We start from the raw sequence: 20,765 nt of genomic DNA on the forward strand, positions 1-20,765 counted from the left end.
ACCCGCGAACCGAGCGACATCATAGAGACAGCTTTAATCGTCGGTTTGGATCATTTGAATGTGTCATCGTGTTGTGAGAATTTGAACGACAGTGCGCTGTATGACGAGACCGATTCATTGAACAAATCAGATGACGCCGCCGCGAAGGAAGTCATTACCGTTCAGAAAGATTCAGGTTTGTCCAAAAAATACACTCTGACTGTTCGGCATCAAATTCAAAGTGTCTGTTCATGTTTAATCTATTCCATTTATAAAAGCATTTGGGAAAATGTATAGAGCAACAGTTGCATGAATTAAAGGGGAGCATACGTGTTGGAGTAAATACTGTTTTTTTCTACATTATTCACACGTGAAGCTCTAAAGTTCTAAAAGCTGTAGACCGAATATTGTATGTATACAGTGAGTGTAAAAAATATTCGTACGCCCTTTAAAACAGAATAACTATTTTATGATCGTACCAAACGACCTGATTTTTTTATAATCAATTAGAAGCATTGGTTTACGAAATGATTTGCAAAGAAGATTTTTGAAAAGTTATAATTTACAAGTTTACATGCAAAAATTAACAAAGGCATTTTTAAAACTTTTTTATATGGGTCATCAATGAAAATGTAAAATATATGTTTTGTAGATCTATGTTAGTTATACACACATGCTAAAAATTTCATCAAATTATTCTATACAAATCAATTTAGTAATGGCGAAAATTGTTTAAAATTATGGTGTGCTAATATGTTCAGTGATGCCTCTAAGTGGTCACTTAAATTCACTGGTGTTACTTTAGATTTATTATATACTAGACTGCGGATCATTATGCAAAATAAAAAATGTTTGCATTGATTGCAAGACATAGGAGTGAAATAAAAATTTCTTTCTTTTAATTATCTGATTAGGCTGAAAGCAATACGCTGATGCCTTTAAATCTTTTTAATATGTTCACTGCTTTAAATTGTGCTTACCCATTGTTGTCATAAATGCATAAAATCCGCAGTCTAATTATGATAATATCTATATTGAAGTGACCTATAAACGACCTTCGGAAGCTTTTGTTTAAATGATGTACAGTTCTCGAATAATTAGTTAAGACACACACATATCTGCACAAATTTAATAAAAATTTATGTATTAAAGGGGAAACACAATATTATCGTATCGTTATAAAACAATCTTCTTTCATTAATTATAAATTCTGGTCTCTCGTGTTTACGTACACAGTAGTATGAACGCATGTATTCTGTAAGCAGTAAAATAACACATGGATTTTTTAATCAAAATTTACCCGAATGCCTTTTAAGTTTAAAAAAAATATTAGATTAAATTCGTTTAATTAGTAGTATGTACGTGTTTATATCACTGTTCTTGTGTCTTTCATACTGCAAACTTTTTAGTATGTTGAAAATATAAATTATAATTTCGGTAAATCGCGTTCTCGGAATTTGTATTCCATCGTATTTACCATATTAATGCGTAAACGTTCTCGCAAGTATTTTTTACTGTCTTGTATTCAATTAATATTTACCTTTGAAGTCAGTAACCTGCGCCATCCTCAAACTATTCGCTGCTATTTTCCAACACAGCACGCCATTTTGTAGCAAGAAGATGCGAAGAAGCTATTTTGAACTTAAACCGTGGTCGATTACTTCTAGGAACGCGTAATATAAATGCCAAACATCTGCATTGTAATTGTTACGTAATTATTGTGTATAGAAATAATTTGCTGGCGGTTAGATCAGGATTAATCCGTCAAATGTTTGTAAAACGGACTAATGAAACCTCTGAGATTCTATCAGGTTGGTGCCTATGAAATATCGGATTTTTAAATGAATATTATTGCCAATTTCTGTAAGGTGCCGCAATATTATTGTATGACTTAGTCTCGATTCTGACAGCAAGTTGTCTTGTTGTTACACTTGAATTTGTTTCCACTAATCTTTTCAAAGCACCGTCATTTTATAAGCCATTTATTTTATTATTATAAGCAGACGTTTTGTGTCTTCCTCGCGGATCATTTTTTAGGGAAAAATCGGTTTCCCTTCTGGTTCACAAGTTTATACTCGTATAAAAAATTATACGGATATCAGAAGAACCCATATTTTAAGAAAATTCAGAATAAATTTCGAAAATTCCTTAACAAAGCTGGGAAGAACCTTTTTGGCAAAGGAAAAAAAAGTTACTTCAAATGACTCGGGAATCAGCCCTTGCAAGAAAATGCAACATTTTCGGGACACCCTGTACAATAGTAACCTCAACATAAAAAAAAAATAAGTTACTTTCAATTTTGTAAATTGGTCTAAAAATCATCGCACACGTAACGTCTAGTCTTAATAAATTAATATTAACGCTTAGTTGGTATGAAATGACATTTCAATTAATGCTCAGGATTCGAAACAAAATTAATATTTACAAAATCCAAAAATACAGAAAAGTACGGGAGATATTTTAATTGTGCCGTATGTAAATGTTACGGGTCGTCGGAATCGTTAATTAATAAATTAAATAAATAAATTAAATAAAAAAAATTACACGAATATCAGAAGAACCCGTAGTTAAAGAAATTTCAAAATAAGTTTCGAAAATTCACACAATTTGGAGGGAAACTTTCTCTCGAAAATATAACTCTGGTAACAGACAATAACTCTATAGAAAAAGGTTATGTCAAAAACAATGGCATAACGATATCAGGGAGACAAATATTCATTCACACGAAATAAAAATCCGACATTTCACGTGCGCCAATTTAGTTAATTATTTAGGTAAATGAATGAATTGCAGTTTATGTTTTCCTTGAAATTTTCTCGTCTGTATTCGATGACGTAAACTGTCGTCCGTGTATTAAAATTTTGACGAAACACTTTCGAATGGTTATCGCTTCCGGCATAAGAATGCGTTTCCGGCACAGAGAAAAGTCTAGACCCTGCAGAAGTTTGGAACGGGATCTGCGAAGTTTTAACAAGCCGCGCTCAATGGAAATTACTCGTGGCGCGTTACCAGACGCGTTCATAAATTCTCGCGCGTCTATAAAAGCCGAACAAGGTGCACGGGCATGTCTTCATAAAGTTTATAGGCGAGGCTCTCTGCACCATCGACGTTCCTCCAATACATCTCGTGCAACCGGACCGTTGCAACCGTACAAATACGCGTGAAAGACGAAATTAGATCAGTATTCCGTGGAAATTGCACGCAACTACACATATGTAGACGAATTAAACGCCTAATTGACGTGAGTCCATTGCGTATGCTCGTGCGAATTCGCATATCCGACTAACTCACAAAAACCACGATCATACGTATAAATAAAACTGAACAACATCGGGCGAAACAATTTTCTGTGCAAATGTTAAACTGTCGGTTTAAAATTTCATCTCATTTAAACTAAAGTGAACCTATTTTTCTTTCATTTTATTATTTACGTTTGAGAAAATTCATACGAATTCGCCGATATCTCTTCATTAATACGAAATGTTAATCAAGCTTTGTTACTCGTCAATAGACTGCGGATTTTATTTACAACGAAAATTGATAGATCAAATGCAAGACAGTAAAACATTTAAAGGCTTTCAAACTACTGCTGTACCGTTTTAAACCAAATACATAACATTATTAAAAGAAGGAACAAATGTTTGTGTAGTTTCTTTGTCTTGTTTTACATAGAAATCCGCAGGCAGATGATATTCTCATTTCATTGCGCACTTAATACCTTATAAAGTATGCTAATAATACACTAATACTTCACTTCTAGTTAAAATGTGCTGGTCTAGTACGTGTATACAGGGTGTCTAAAAATTGTTGTACTTGAAAAAGGGTGTGATTCCCAAGGTCATTTGAAGTAACATTTTTCTTTGGGAAAATGTTCTCCACGGTTTCGTTTAAGAGTTATTAACACTAAGCCTACCATCGCCGGTCTTACATTTTGAATTTTACAATTATTGAAATTATGACGTTGCTTACATGGAAAATGATTCGATAAATTTCTTTTATCCAACCGCATATTGCAATAAAAATTGCACGAAATCTAAATAAATAGAGCCTTGTCATTTTTATCAGCTAAAACATTTCAATCGCTCTCAGTGATCGGTAGTTTTAGCGTTAACGAAATACATGGACCAACCAGAGAGTGCGGTTACAGCGAGCGGTATCTGCGTTTTTCGTTAATGACTCCTTAACAAAGCTGCGGAGAACATTTTTGCAATGGGAAAAGTTACAATAGTCACTTCAACATAAAAATAAGTTGCTTTTAATTTTGTAAATTGGTCTAAAACTCATCGCACACGTAAAATCTAGTCTTAATAAATTAATATTAACGCTCAGGATTTTAAACAGATTTAATATTTAGAAAATCCAAAAGTACAGAAAAGTGCGGGAGATATTTGAATTGTGTCGTATGCAAATGTTACGGGTCGTCGAAGAGCCAACAATATCAACGGACGGTTAATTAATAAATTAATGAATTAAGTACGAAGAGAAAGGTTCGCTAGAAATTTGTAACGTTTCATCGAAGAAGTATATATGGCTGGTATGCATTTCATTTGTCGATCATGTTCGACGAATGATCCACGTGGCTACCGAAACCGTACGGGACAAGTAGATACGCGTTGGAATAGGTGGAAGGAAAATAAGAGAGTGATCTCGCGCGGCACGAGCGCAGACGGCAACGACAACGACAACCACGACGAAGAAAACGGGAAGGAGGGGCCCAGAAAACGGTTTCCGGCCTCCGTGACACGCGCCTATATCGCCCTATCTAAAAATACACGAGACTTAAGCTTTTCCTTCGCTGCACCCCTGCAGCATACCAACCCCTGCAGATCTATAACTATCTCTGTCTGCTTACGGGGTTCAAGAGCATCGAGTTTTTTAACCATGATATTTTTAGGCGATACCGTAACTTTATTGCACATCTATTTATCGTGGCGCTCAACACTAGCACGACTGGACAGGTCAAAGAGACTGATTCGCGCGATTTAATGGGAACTTAACGGTTTCTTTTTTTTTAATATTAAATTACTAATGCTTTCGGCGCAAAGGTTCGATCATTTGTTACTTCATTTACAAAGCAATTTGCGCTTTGCGCCGAAAGCATTAGCATGTGTAATTTAATATTAACAATAAATACGATATATCGATATAAGGATATAATTTTCTTTTTTTAAAACTAGAGTTTTCAGAAAGTTCACAAAATTTTTGTTAGGTAGTTTCACGTAAAGTTAGAAGTACAGTACGATACTGTACAGAAGGCTTAGGGCACTCGTATTACACCAGACATTTTTATCGGTTAAGGAGCGTGCACACAGTTATGTTGAGCATGCGCGTAAAAACTTTTACATACGTATACATAATATTAAATGCTTTTTGCCGTAGTTGCAGCGTGTGGGCTCTTTTCACGTACAGCGTTCATATAATTTATTAATAACCACGATCGGAATTTTTTGCTATTCTGGTCGCGTAACACCTCAAACAGTTGGTCTGCATGTTTTCGCTGGTTTTCTGTTTGTGCTCTATCCAGAAAATCTCGAATATGTCCAATAATATTTAAATCAGAATTGTGAGGTGACATTTTGTAATAAATACGGAAACTCGTGTTTTTTATAGGCCAGGGAAGGAATATCTCTGCCAATTAATCATTTCACATCTATTTTAAAGGGAGTATTATGTAATGTCAGTGTTCAAGCAGTGGATGGAATTAAAAATGTTAACATGTTCGCTACCACCGTCACAAATATGTGATATCCATGATCTGACAGTTTAGTTAGAAATAGTCATATTCATTTTATGCACTTTGTTGTTTAAAGTCATAGTAAAATGCACAATTTTTCAGAGAATCTGTGACTTTCTTCTGCTAAACTGTTTTAATATATGTATAATCATTCAAAATTGGGTACGTTGCATTTAATAAAACTTTGAACAAGGAAGATAAGCAACGAAACAAATGCCGGTAGCGAACGTGTTAATAAACGACAATCGATTAATTAATGACAAACTTTTAAACAAACGCTCCTTCGCGCACACTCATTTCTTTATTTCACACAAGCAAATTCACTTCGTATATTTTTGTCTCTCACTCATTATGTTTCTTTCACATTCTCACCACACATATTCACAGTTAGTACGATTCAGTTTATTTAAAGGTGGTCTGCGAGGAATCAATTCTATCGGGAGGGCGGTGGCAACCGCAAATTACTGAAATTACAGATTAGTAATTAACAATAGATAGACAAATTACGCTACATGGTGCTTGCTATTAACAGTATCGTACGACTAACATCGCCGTGCATTATGTAGTAATTTAAAAACAGAACCTTTCAGAATATCTTTTTATTGCATTCCTGAAAAATTAAGTGCGTGTGAAATTGAAGTGAAAATTTAAAATTGTAGATTAATTACCATGTGCTAGAAAGTCGGTGATTACTAGACTGCGGATCTTTATGCAAAATAAAAATACTCTGCATTTATTGTGAGAGAAGCAGGAATAAAATAAAAATTTATTTCATCCCTTAATGACTTCGTTAGATTAAAAACAACATTACGGTATTCCGAAATTTTTCTAATCTATTGCTGTTTTATATTTCGCTCGACCAATTTCTTCATAAATGCATAAAGATCCGCAGTCCCGTGATTACTATGGATTTTGTCTATTCGTCGGATGTTTATGGAATTTTCAATTTTTGTAAATAAATTCGAAGGAAGCGGAATCAAATAGAATCTTAGTTTCAGCGGTAATAGCCTTCCTAAATCTCAAAATAAATCAGAAACGTACTGAATTCTATCGAATTTTATATTCTAGGATTTTTCGAAAATTTTCATAAGCCATAAATGCATAAAGATCCGCAACTTGGAAAGTTTGTTCAGCACTTTACCATTACATGTTATTTTAACTTAATGCAGATAATATAAAATAAGAGATATCCTTTAAATTACTTCTGGATCTAGTTCCGTATTTTTAGCATAAAATTAGCATGTTTGTTGCTAAGCGTTTATCTCGGCAACAGCCCCCATAGTTTGGAAACGTTGCATTAAATGCAACATATCCTCTTATATTAAAATAAAATACAAGAAGCATGTAACAGGAAGATAACGAATATTTAGAATATTATGCGTTGCAATTTCCAATAACGTAACTTTCTTCATGTGAATTATAAAATCGGTGGCGGTCACAAGCGAGCGACGCTGTGAGCGAATTAATATTACAACTAACGTCGTGTACAGCGCATATTTCTGAAGGCACGTGCACGTAGAGAATTTCACGGTTACATATTACCGATTTTAAATGGATATTGACGTAATAAATCTGGTTTGATTTGGATGTTTGTCTATCGGGAGATTAATGTAGCAGCAATCCTATCCGCGCGCACTGTCATGATCTGCTTTTACCACGAGCCGCATTCCTTACCTGATAAGCCTCCGCATAAGGCTGGATACTTGGAGAAATGCCAGACAGTGTGGCCCGTGCTAATGCGAAGCCCGGGGGCATTAAACAGACAACTTAAATTGAAATGTTCGTTTGAAATTCTCGTTATCACCGTTGGCGTGATAACGTCGTCGTAATCGTCATTCATAGTCTTCAAACGAAGCCACACGGTCTGCGATTTCTGGTCTTACGTGCTTCAGAGATTAGATAACTGGGTCGTGTATCCGACCCGTTTGTAAAATCTCGCACGAACGGTTTTCGCGCAGTTACTTTTCATTGTTTGGGCATCGTTTTAATCTATTGTCTCTGTACTATACTGTCTTGTACAATCAATTCCCTTGAATTAGAAGTACAGTTAAAGCATCGATGTAAGAAAAACCCTCGGGTCCGTGATGTCTCTTAGATCCTGTAGTTCGACTATTTCTTTCCGATCTGGTCGTCCGCGCAAAAACATAGTGATATCCTCACCATATTCTGGTCGAGGGACATCAACATATACAACTTGTATGAAACATTTCTATGTATAAATTCTCTTCCAAATACGATCATGTGTATTAAATATAGTATAATAAACATGGAAACATGTTTAAGGAATTATTAAATAATTAAATAAGTGAAATTTCTGTACTTCATCAACTTTCTCGTTTCTTTCTGTATTTATTTCGAAAATTCAGAATCTAAGGCGTAATTGTCACGATACGAATCAGCAAATAAAATAGTTCGGTACAGTAACGCCTTGGTCTAAGAAAACCGTCAATTAAACCACTAAATACAGTTGCAATTGTATCGTGTTTAGTGTCATTTTAATAAGAACTAGAGGGTTATTGTTGCTCGCTCGCTTCGCTCGCTCGCGAGTAGGGTTGTTTTTGCTCGCTCGCTTCGCGAGCTCGCGGATAGGACTGCTCTTGCGAAAGGGTTAGTGGTACGCATGGCTAGTAGTACCTATAGCTATTAATGTTTTTTTGATTTGGTGTGTGACTCTCCACGAGCCACACAAAGAACTTCCCGATTCGTTAGTTGCAGTATATTATTATCATTATTTTTAGTACGTTTTAAGAAGATTATACGTTTTCAGGGAAATTCAATAGTTTTCTACTTATCAAGATGTTTGCTATATGGCGTCGCCTTAAACGAACATCGTAGACTCGTTGCTCGCTTGGTTCCTTGTTATAGCGTACTGATGTTGCAAAATAAATTGTCTTAATTATTATAGTTTTTCGCAAACGATACGACTCCTCATTATCCGGGTTAGCAGTATTGACCTTGGTTTTCTTCGATACTGTTAATTTAAATTGTCCCAAAATATATAAACCGCTCAATTTTGAAACTCTGCTCAGTGCTACATACAACATGTGTAAAGTTCGTTTTTCTGATGTTTTAAAATTCAAACATACTTTTCTCGTATGTTTGTCCCTGACTTTTATGAATCGTAATCGCTTCAGCAGGAACCACTGGAAATTGACTACGTGTGATTTGATATTTTTCCTCACTCGACATATTTACTTGATTCGATATTTTTATTATTGGTGGCAAATTTTGATGAATATTTGCATTTTTCATATAATCACGATAACGAGTTCTTACTTTCACTCCTACTCTGGCCAATTGAAAATCTAACCACAATATAGACGGAATTTTAGTATTTTCTTGAAAAGTAATAAATTTTAATATTCCGCATGTGTGCTCCATTAACCAATCCGTTTTCAACATTAATGTTATTAATAATTATCATATTGTTTATATTAATTTTCAATTTAATCTCAGTTAATAATTCGTTTTGAACTGATTGTTTTTTTAAAGATTGTAATATAAATTTTTTTTGTACTTTCATCGATATTCTTTGAAAATGTATTCTCGGGAGTAGAGATGATTAACTCACTCTTGCATTGGGATAATTTTCGATTATTGTAAGCGGAAACATTAGCGTAAGGTACAAAAAAAAAATTTTTTTTTAAATTAAAAAAATTTTTTTTAATTTAAGAAAAATGAAAAAAAAATTTTTTTGTGTAATTACGTTTGTTTCTTCGGTGGAAACTTTCCATTCTCTCGTATAAATTGCATTGTAGAATCAACTCCGTTCGAAAAAAACTAAAAATCTAAAAAACTACTTGACCAATATGGACCAAAATCTAATCAGCTCTAAGTTACGACGGGGCACATCGATTGCATCATTCATCATTCTGATCGCGTTGTTACTTTTTCAGAAAACGTTAACGAAAAATTTGATACCATAGAAACAGACATACGCACACACACACACACACACACACACACACATACGAACATTTTGCTTAAAATAGTCTAGAATGACTGCAATGACCATGAAACGTGAAGATCTGCTAAAAAATCGATTTTCGATTTTCGGGGTCATTACAATAACTTCCCTATAAAATCGGGAAGTTAAAAATGCCACAAATAAGTTGGCGAAGGTTCCATAAAAAGATAATGAAAAATATACAATAAAGAAGCTTTGTAATTGTATTAGTAGTGGGTTCACACTTTTTATGTATTACTCTGCGACCGAGGTAGCTCAAGTTCTGGGCTTCTCCCAGGGTATGCTCCGCAGTGGAGGGGATATTCGTTTTTCGTAGATCCTACGGTTTCCGTTTTCTTAGATAAAGGCTTTAACTGTAGCAGGATCCAATTACTTCTATACAACTACGGCAAACTAAACAGTTTTAAGGCGTAATACATTCCGAGTCTGACTTGCTCTGAACAACTTAGTGTTCGAAAATGTACAGGACTCTCGTGCTCTTCTTGGTGTGTTCCCATTCAAGTTCTCGCGACAGGATATAACGTAACATTCGTAAGCTGAAAGTATTGCAAACAGAGAGGAACAACTTTCTGTAAAGAAAATTAGAGTTAAAAAAAAACACAAAAGTGAATGTTGGAGAACAAAAACTGTCTGGACGAACGTAATTTAGTTGTAATGTCGTATAATTTCATCAACAATGAATAAGGTTAATACACGCGCACTAAAAGATATGAAATTGCCGTCGAGCGCTAAAGTAGAAAAAATATTCATGCAAACGATGCGACGCGACGGTGAACCGAGTTTTACGCTAGCAATTACTCGAACGTGCGTTAGAGCGGCGAGCGTATTAATGAGCGTAATTAATGAACGCGTTTCTCGTTTGTTTCATGTTTTCAGGAGAACTTCGCGGGGGCGGCGTAGCCGGAAACGCGCGTAGTAGCAGCGAAAGAGGACGCATTTCCGCTTACAGCGGTGCCTCCGATCACGCTGATAGCATGGACAATCCTTCCTCGCGAGAAGATATTTCAGAAATGTATGTTCTCTGCATTATTTATCTTGCAAAACACAAAGTCACCCTCGGAAACTGTGTTGTAACACGCCCGTTGTGGTTCACGTCACTCTGCATTTACGAACGATATACATATGCACGTCGGTTTGGACTTGTGAATTGTTTTAATCGTTTTCATTTTTGTTCGTTTAAGTAATCATTACCGTTTAACCCTCGGACAACGGACTATTTTTATAGCTATATACAGTTAGGAGAGCAAAACTGATCACACACACTTTAAATCGGAATAACTTTTTTATGAACGGACCAAACGACTTCAATTTCTCTGTAAGGCTAGAAGAATTAGTTTAGTAAATGACGTCGAAAAAATACGTTGAACAAATGCATTTTGGTCGGAGTTGTGAAAAACAATAGTAGAAATTGATTTTTAAAAATTTCAATTTTTCAAGATTCTCGGCCTTTTTATCACTTTTGATTGTTCACAACTCGTAAACCAATTAACCAGTTTTAATGAAATTTTCGGAGCGTATATAATTTATACGCACCTTTTAAATTTGCGTTATTGGACCAGCAAAAAAAATCGTAAAAATCAATTTTTACTATTGTGTTTCACAATTCCGATCAAATGCATTTGTTCAACATATTTTTTTAGACGTCATTTACTAAACTAATTCTTCTAGTCTTACAGAGAAATTGAAGTTGTTTGGTCCATTCATAAAAAAGTTATTCTGATTTAAATCGTGTGTGATCAGTTTTGCTCCTAACTGTATATAATTGGCAATGCTTAGGACCGTTCACCGTTCTAATTAATAATTTTTAAAAATTTACTTTTGATGGTATCTCATGTGGACACATTAGTCTTTCCGATATCCTCAACGAGACAGCTATTCAGTTAGTTTAATTGCCACAAAACGAGTACTTAAATGACAATTTTGATGTTCCCGGTTAAAATAGACTCCGCCAAAAATTATCCTGCTTACGGTAGTGTTTAGATTTATTTTGATCGAAATATTTTTGTATGTTTCATCTAACTCTACAATTTATAGTCCTTAACACAGTTGCTCGTATTTATTAGATTTTTTTTGTTCAATGAACCAATGGGTTTCTGAAACGTTCGGTTTAAAGTGCAGTGTATAAAGTAAAGAAAAGTACACAGTGTTTTTGAGAATGTGAGAATGTGAAACACGTAGAGTGGATCCTATACGTTGAAAAATGAAACAAGCTCATATACACACGTGCCCTTTGTCACAGTTCATACACCCTTGACCTTTGTTCGTCAACTACCAAAATTATTTCTAGCATAATACTGGTAAGAGGTGCCACACTAAAACTTGACATTTATGTAATATTTTGGTCGTGGAAACAATTTCTACAGTTGAGCATTACGAATGCTCAGTTATTAGAAGATGGAAACATACCGTGGCTTTAAATGAAACAAGGCTGTGTATGTATATCTAAAGATTCGCAAAATCTGCTATTTTAATCATTTAAACATTTTTCATCGCACGAATCTCTGTTACAAATTCGTTTCGTAATTGAAATTTAGCTAAAGTAATTAATCTCATTCGTAAGATACGGAAGTTCTGTTGAAAAGTAACTGAATATAGTTCACTGTTTTGAAAAAATAATTTTTTCGTAACCTGATAATCTCAATTGCACTATCTGTAGAACAAATGAGGAACTTACCCATATAGACATAACTAAAATTTGTTTTTTTTTTTTAAATATATGGTTCGTGAGAATAATAGCCGAAATATCTCGTCAAATATTTCACAAATATTTGCTTATAATCAATAAACATAGGCCGTACAGTATTATTCATAATTAATACACGCACAGTAATTGAACATATAAATGTTGATAAAATACGTGAGCTAATGAATTTTTCTACAAGTATATTGGAAACTATTTTAGTTGCAATGCGATATTTGTAGATTTCAGCTTTCATTTGTCCCTACAATAGCGGTATCCTCTTTCCACCAATTTTTTAAATTTTTAATACGGAAAGTTAAAAAAGTATAATACGTCTTTTTGCAGTTACATAATTCCTTTAAATTATGATAGGATGACAAAGATAGAGAGAATGACTAGAATTTTTCATTTGGTATTTAATTGACATTTTGTCTAAAGTAGTAATTGTGCATTCGGATACTTCTGAAAGATAGTGCTACGTGTGTAAGAGCTTTTTTCGTAGTTCTGACCTGTATGTGTTGAAAAATGTTCTACTTAATGGGCTGCTGCTGATTCCTGAGATTAAAATTGTTCTCCGCGGCTTTGTTAACGAGTTATTTCAGAGAAAAAGGGTTACAGAGAATTAAAAGACAGCAACCATATATTAACAATTTATCGATATTGATGTAGCAAACGGAGTATGTATTTCAATATTTCATTCCAAGAAACATACGATATACGTATCCAAGTATCTATTTTTTTGGAGCCACAACAAATGTGTAACAAAACAGTTTCGATCATGTTTTAATACATTTTCGTTCTTAATCATTACGGTTGTTTAAGAGGACAGCTTAACTCACTGACTGCTACATCACTGAGGGACAAAACTGAAGAAAATGATGAATACAATGGAATTTTTAATAAAATACATTTAATCGCTTGTGCAATTCAATGCAACACAAAGTAGAGGAAACTTTTTATACATATTATTGCAGCAGACAGTGCGTTAATTGTTCCAATCATTTTAATCGAGGTGTAAGACTTCGTATATGTATAAGATTTATTCGTAGACTGCGGTGACAGTGATGCAAATTATATAATTATTGTATAAATGAATTTATAGTTAACGGTTTTATCAAGTTACAAAATAAAATAATCTGTGCGATGCTAAAAATCAGGAAAGTAAAGCCTCCACTATACGTATGAATAGAGTGATTCTTTGCAACAGATAATTATTTCTGTTGTTTGTTAATAATATATATTGTTTACACGAGTATTATTATCTATTCGATAAACCGAAAATTATGATCATAACGATTTCAGCATAAAAGCTGCAATTTAAATTATTTGCATAATATTAATCTGCATATGAAAATTTTATGCAATTTAAAAGCTATGGAGTTCGCAAATGTTTCAATAAACTGTCAGCTTTCTTTTCTCCATTTAAATAAATAAAGTTCAATACAAAGAAAATGATTAATCTATTCTCCAGAAATTATCCTGGACGTTTATGTGTTCCTATTACAATACGGAAGTAGAGGCTTTACTGTACTTGGTTAGCAATGCACATGATCCGCAGTCTACTAACTATTCCTCATTAACTGATACCGAATCAATTTTGACTCTTTACAAACAGACATATATAATAGGGTTTTTTAATGTTCTTAACCCCAACACTATTCAGTGCAGTGGTGAAGCGAACAGTTCGTAGGACAACTTCGTAGTTGTTAATAATTTTGCAGTAAAATTCGTGTTCAAAAAATCGTTCTTGCACGATGATGATTCACGTTTTACATAAAATGATATAAGTATGAATATTATATTTAAATGCAATCAATTTGGAATTTTAATATTTTTTTGCGTCTCATCCTTGCGTATCCTTGAAAGGGGGGTGTATACTGATATCATTAGAATGAATTTTTTCCTTTGCGAAAATGTTATCCGAGCTTCGTTAAAGAATTGATATTGAAAAACACGGACCAATCAGAGCTCGGATACAGCGGACATTAGCATTGGCCGAGCCGGAATCCGTCCGCTATAGCCGCGTTCTGATTCGCACGTGTTTTTCGTTAATATTGGATTGGCAAGAAAATAATTTCGGTATTTTAAGGTGTGAAACAGAGCCCAATTTTTTATTTTTTTACTCAAGCAATGAATTTTTATTAATAAGATAGTTTTCCTGTTGTTCGATGATCTTTCACAAAAAAGAATAAATAAGAAAATATTTTATTGATTAAAGTTTGAATAAAGAAATTCGGTTTTATTTCACCTTAACCCCTTGCTTTACAATATCGAGTCAGTCTCGTGACGAAGATTCTGAATATGTAGAGTCTAATAAATATGTATGCTATTAATTTCCTTTAACGCATCACTCATAAAGTCTCCGGTCTAACTAAGAAGAACAAAAATTATTTTTTAGAAATTCCACTTTATTCATCAACATACTCTCCTTCAAGAGTGATGCATTCATGCCAACGCTCCTCTAACTTTTCGATGCCCTTTATGTAAAACGATTTGTCTTTGCTCTCAAAATAAGCCTCAGTTTCGGCAATCACTTCTTCATTTGAGCCAAATTTCTTTCCCTGGAGCATCTTTTTCATGTCTGCAAAAAGCCAGTAGTCGCTGGGGACAAAGCGTAATTCGTCCAATTTAACCATTGTTTTCATCGCGTTCTGAATCGTCGACGCGTTGTTGTTTCTGGTCCGGTGTGAGCAAACGCGGTACCCACTTCGAAAAGCAACTTGCGCATGCCCAAATTTTCATGTAAAATTGTAAAGACACTGCCTTCTGATATCTTCAAGGTGTCAGCTATCTCACGCAACCTTATCTTACGGTCTTTTAAAACTATTTTGCAGACATTTTTTATGTTTTCCGGAACAACTGCCGATTTTGGTCGACCAGAGCGTTCAGCATCATCGGTGCTTGTACGACCGCGTTCAAATTCAGCATACCAGTCAATAATAATTGATTTCCCTGGTGCAGAGTCCCCATAATGCTTATCAAGCCACTGTTTGGCTTCAACAGTATTTTTCCCCATGAAAAAACAGTGTTTAATCAACACACGAAATTCCTTTCTATCCATTGTCTTGAAAATTACAAAACTGGAGTCACTAAAACGACTGTAACCTCTAAACTAACGGTCAGAATGCCATGAAATTTTGACACGTACCGTTTGAAGGATAGTACTACCCTGAAATCACGAGGGTCTGTCAACAATATTGCCATATACATATGTGTCAGACGGGGGACTTATTGAGTGATGCGTTAAATCGAAATAAAATTCTATTTTGGTTTTGTTAATGCACAGCTATTGGAGAACACATAGGCGTATAATGGATATAAAGTTTCTCCTTTTTTTTACGGAATTAAGAGTTTTACAAAAAAAGTTTTAATTTAATTTCATAAAACAAATCGTAGGGCAAGGGGTTAAAATACCGAAATTATTTTCTTTGTCAACCTAATAACTCCTGAACGAAGTCGCGGAGAAAATTGTCGCAAAAGAAATGAAAGGAAGCATAACATTTTTGGGACACCCTCTATACAAATTTCGCAAGACAACAATATGACGGTGAATATGTATTTAGAAAAAATTGTTGAAAGAATGTGCTCTAAATAGTGTACTCGTACATTACGACTAAAAATGTTTTACGATTTTGTCCTATTTGAAATAGTTCTAACATGCAGTTAGTTAATATACAATGAGATGACAGTGACTACATGTGTAACAATGATACGTAAACCGCTCGAAACCATGTAGCCACAATTAGCAATAAATAGAAACAGAAGCAATTATCATCGGATAACGTCAAAAGCTGCAGTGATTTTTAAAATCGAAGACGTAACAAATTTCAGTGATTGCTTCTAATCACATTAGCTTTGAGACTGAATAAAGAACTCTATCAATGTTTTTAAAACGAAGAAACTTGTATGGAAGAAGAATTGATACGGTATCGGTTCTCTGTTATATCATTAGACGGTTGTCTGTCCGTGGATCGAATTCAAACTGATATTCTTCGTGAAACGAGTGTAGTTTTTGCGAAAACGTAACAGAGAGTCACATGACAAAATTGCAGTTGTATTAAAAATGTGTAAAAATAGAGTTAAAATGATCGAAAAACGAATCTCGACGGCTTCAGGTTTGATTCTAACAGTTAAAGCCGGATATGTGATTGAAAAATGCCTTCGAACAAAATCGAATCGACGTTGTGTCAAACAAACATAGGAAATACATTTTAGTACAATTAGCTGGGTGCATTTTACAGATATCTCCGATCTTGTACTTAAACGTTCTTAATTAGTCGTAAAAATGTAAATGTTCGAAGTAGTTCACCGATACTTTCTCGAATTTAGGATCGATATTTTAAAATACATATATTATCTATTTCCTTGAAAAGGGGGTGACTGTTAAGGCCATCTGAAATAATTTTTTCCTTTTTAAAAGTTATTTCAAATGTATATTATATAATGTTGCTTGCTATACCTAATGATAGTTCTTTGATTTATATTGTTTTGTTAAATATAAAAATATCTAAGGAGGTATACTATATTAACTTGCTTAATAAAAGCACGAAAACTCAAAATATTTAATTGCGTGAAGAATGTCGAGAAAAATTGGTTCTCATTTTAAACATGCAATATTTCGTTACAAAATTTAGACAAGTTTAGAAATAATTTCTCTGTAGAGTACTTTAATGTAAGTATTATTCAATTTTCCATTTCTTCTTGTAATTTTAGGTATATGTATAACAAATAGAAGAATGTACGTTAAGTTTTCTGAATTAAATCAATCGGTTTGGATCATCAGAATTATGCTTTGAGAAAGCCTACAGATTTATGATTAATTATATACATATACTATATTAATTAAAATTCTGATTACTTTAAACTTCCTCTAAGAGCTTTGTTTCTGAAACTATTGCCAATAGACTAATTCAGACGCGTGGAGCAGGCTCTTTCATAGAAAAAAAGATTATTCATGGCTTTGTTTCACCCCTTTTTAACAAGTATACTTAGGGATATGGTAAACCAAGTCACCCACGAGAGACTCGAGAAACTCGCTACATTCGTTTCACCACGGATATACAGACACTCCACTCGTGTTGTACTTTCATCCATAGTTTCGTACAGTTTTTATTGTTCTGATTGCAGTCGTTAATCTCGTTTACGTTATAAATATAAATTTACGCTTAATTAATTACGATTACATAGGGTGCAGCAAAATATTTCCAGTAAGCCAAAGACGTCGAACATAAACAGGTCTGAAAGTTACAAAGAGCGGATACATCACAAGGTAAGAATCCAAATTTTATATCGTTACCAATTTTTATTAAACTTCCATGACACGTATACATCGTTTGAGTTTCTTGAGACTGTATTTATAAATTATTTTTCGAAAACACGACCAAATGAAATTTTGCTCAAAATACAAATTTGTCCTTTGTTATCGTTCGCTAGACTGCATTCCTAAATGAACATGTGACTTTTCGTTGCAGCGACAGCTACGGGAAAAACGGAAGACCAGTGATCCGAATCTTTCCAAAACAAAGTAAGTACCTTTTCTTTGAATTACCTAATATTTGAATAGTAGTTTGGTCAAGAAATATTTTTGGGAAAAGTACACTCGTACACGGTTGGCGACGAACTAGAACCAGATTTCTATTACTACACCTAGAAATTTCGAGTTGTTTCAAAATATTAATTACTACGTTACATATACATGCAAATGATTAAATTATTATGAAAATTAATTACTGCAAATGAAGCAATATCCAATATAAAGTAGGAAACTGCTGCCTCAATCAGTAAATCACTGAATAACGTGTCGACGTCAATTAGTTTACATTCTGTATTGTTTGAATATTATACGTGTCCATCAGGCGAAAATAAGCGATAAGTAACGATAAATTACAGAGTTGGTTAAATACAACTTTTAAAGCCAAACTTCAACAATTACTATTTCGTTTTACGCAACAGTAACCCGGTGCAAACATTCTCATTTAGCTCTCCGTATCTTATGACACAAAGTTGTTGATTTTCAAGATTCTAGTCTGAAATTATCATCGACACTGATTCAGTCTAATGGTACGAACATTTTTTCTCTCATACACATTCCGATAACCAAAGCTGGTGCTTTTCATATATAGCTTGGACAGTTGAGATTCATAATATATTAGTATTCGATATCACTGTATTCGGGAAAGTCTACAGAATCTTTTGCTGTAAAGAACAATTCAAGATCTTTTATAATACCATCACAATATTTGTTTAAAGTTGAAAAATATATATTTTTTTTTTTCGAAATCTTGTTTCTCAAGAACTGTTCGTCTAGGGGAAAAATTAAGGGCAGATTCGGAATCAGCGCATAAAACTCTATACATATAAGAACCACCATCACAATGTAATTGTGAAACAAATTTGGTGTTGGACAGTGTTATTAAACGATACTTTAACTTAATTTTGGCACAGCAAATTTTGTATATTTAGTATAGAAAGATGAATATCTTGATAAATCTTCAGATCACTGTGATTATCGTGATCAATTTTGTTTTCAACATTACCATTAAATATGTAATCAACTTGTTTATTTTTATAAGTTAATAAATATTACTGTTATCGTGATTTGATTATTGAAAGCATGAGTATTAACTTACTTTTGTTATCCACTGTAAATTGGCCAACTCGTGTCGGCCGAAAATATTTTGCTTTGTGGTTCGAAAAAAACGTCATAGATGCAAACTTCAAAGAGTGGTTTCTCATCATAAAAGTTTGCTCTATTGGGTGATATAGTTCGATTTTCCACTGGACCCTTATTTTTTGAGATAAATTGAAAAATATCCTCAAAAATTGGTGCAAAAGTGGTGTCTCTCCGTCTTTAATCATAGTTTAAACATGTTTAAACAATCACAATGCATTAATATTGGATATCACTGTATTCGGGAAAGTCTACAGAATCGTTCGCTGCAAACAACAATTCAATATCATTTATAATAACATCACAATATTCGTTTAAAGTTGAAAAATATGTTTTTTTTTTCAAAGCCATGTTTCTCAAAAACTGTGCGCATAGGTGAAAAATTAAGGACAGATTCGGAATCAGCGCAGAAAACTCTATAAGAAGGACCCAACAAACAATAATTAGGGAACAAATTTGGTGTTGGACAGTGTTATTGTGAACCTAAGTATGGGTTTATAGTGAAGCAGCGAGGTGAGCTGTGCGGTGAAAAAAAAAGAAAAACAAAGAAAATACATATAGTACTTTTTCTTTAGTATGTGTCGAAATGTTGTCACGAATGTTGGTTTGTTTTTACCGCGCCGCTATCATCGATGCTCGCCGCTCCACTATAAATGCACCCTAAGATTATTTCGATCTATCACCAGAATAATTTTTAGCAAATTTCAACAATCAATTACGTCCTAACACTTGCGCTACCGAAACTAAACTAAATGTATCTACAGTAGTAAGAATACAACTTTTCTAAATACATAAAGAAACACCATAGCAGGTGTTCCACGATGCAGATAAGAATGACAACAGTAAACACGCTAGTTCGGGCTATGAACCTATCATTATTTCGGCCACTGTAAATTCTTCCAAATACGACCAGGTGTATTACTGTAATATAATAAACATGGAAACATACATATACATACATGGAAGCAATAGTGTATAATGTAAATACATACGATACTGAATTTAGGAACATAAAATTGAATCTTTTTATCGTGCAAAATTATTTATATAATTGTAGTAGTAAAGTTTCGTTATTTTAGAAGATAGCTTAGTGAATTTTCAGAAATATGCTTGTTCGTTGTACATACTGGTTGGCGACGCATAAGCCCGCATAGTTTCTTAGTAAAAACATCAGAACGATGGAATTGCATGTATACATGACTTTACTGGCAGCCTTGAAGCATCATCATTTGGTGTTTTGCTTTTCCGGCACCGGCTGGAGATGTGTGAATAAATCCAGGATGTATCTTAAAAGTTCTAGGGCAATGTAACTGGGTAAACAAATAGTATTAATACATACGCAGTCGCGATCGGTTCCGGTTGCACGTGTCCGTCTCGGTAGTAAATAGAAACCAGTCCTTCGCGGTTCGTTTCTGCTCGAATGTTGAATCAAACTGTTATAGATATTAACAAATGTATTTTAAATGGAAAAAGGGAGTGGAATATTCTTCGAGATCAATGTCGTCGTAGATGTGATCAAGGTAAACCCAATTTTGTACGTACGGCGGAAAGTTTCAAACTGATTTAGCTTGTAACTGCCTGGGCAAAGTCCCAGATGTTCCATGAAATTAACGAAAGGTAGTTTGAGTGTGTACGTGGTATATTCAAAACTTAGCGAATCCACTTATTTCAACATACAGACATTGAGTTCACAGTTATTCATTTATAATTATCAACATAATCATTACAATCTATT

At 34.0% G+C, this 20,765-nt stretch overlaps 1 protein-coding gene across 3 annotated transcripts in view; it reads left to right on the forward strand.

Moving 5' to 3' along the window:
* Positions 1–20,765, forward strand: part of Rhogef2 (Rho guanine nucleotide exchange factor 2) — an 87,723-nt gene that overhangs the window by 41,166 nt on the left and 25,792 nt on the right. For all 3 annotated transcript variants that reach the window (XM_076445481.1, XM_076445478.1, XM_076445488.1), the window contains 3 exons: positions 10,557–10,692; positions 17,548–17,629; positions 17,832–17,884. In XM_076445481.1, the coding sequence (XP_076301596.1) occupies positions 10,557–10,692; positions 17,548–17,629; positions 17,832–17,884 (271 nt within the window). The remainder of the gene's footprint in view (positions 1–10,556; positions 10,693–17,547; positions 17,630–17,831; positions 17,885–20,765) is intronic.

This window comes from Lasioglossum baleicum, chromosome 2 (genome assembly GCF_051020765.1).
Source record: "Lasioglossum baleicum chromosome 2, iyLasBale1, whole genome shotgun sequence".
Lineage (NCBI taxonomy): Eukaryota > Metazoa > Arthropoda > Insecta > Hymenoptera > Halictidae > Lasioglossum > Lasioglossum baleicum.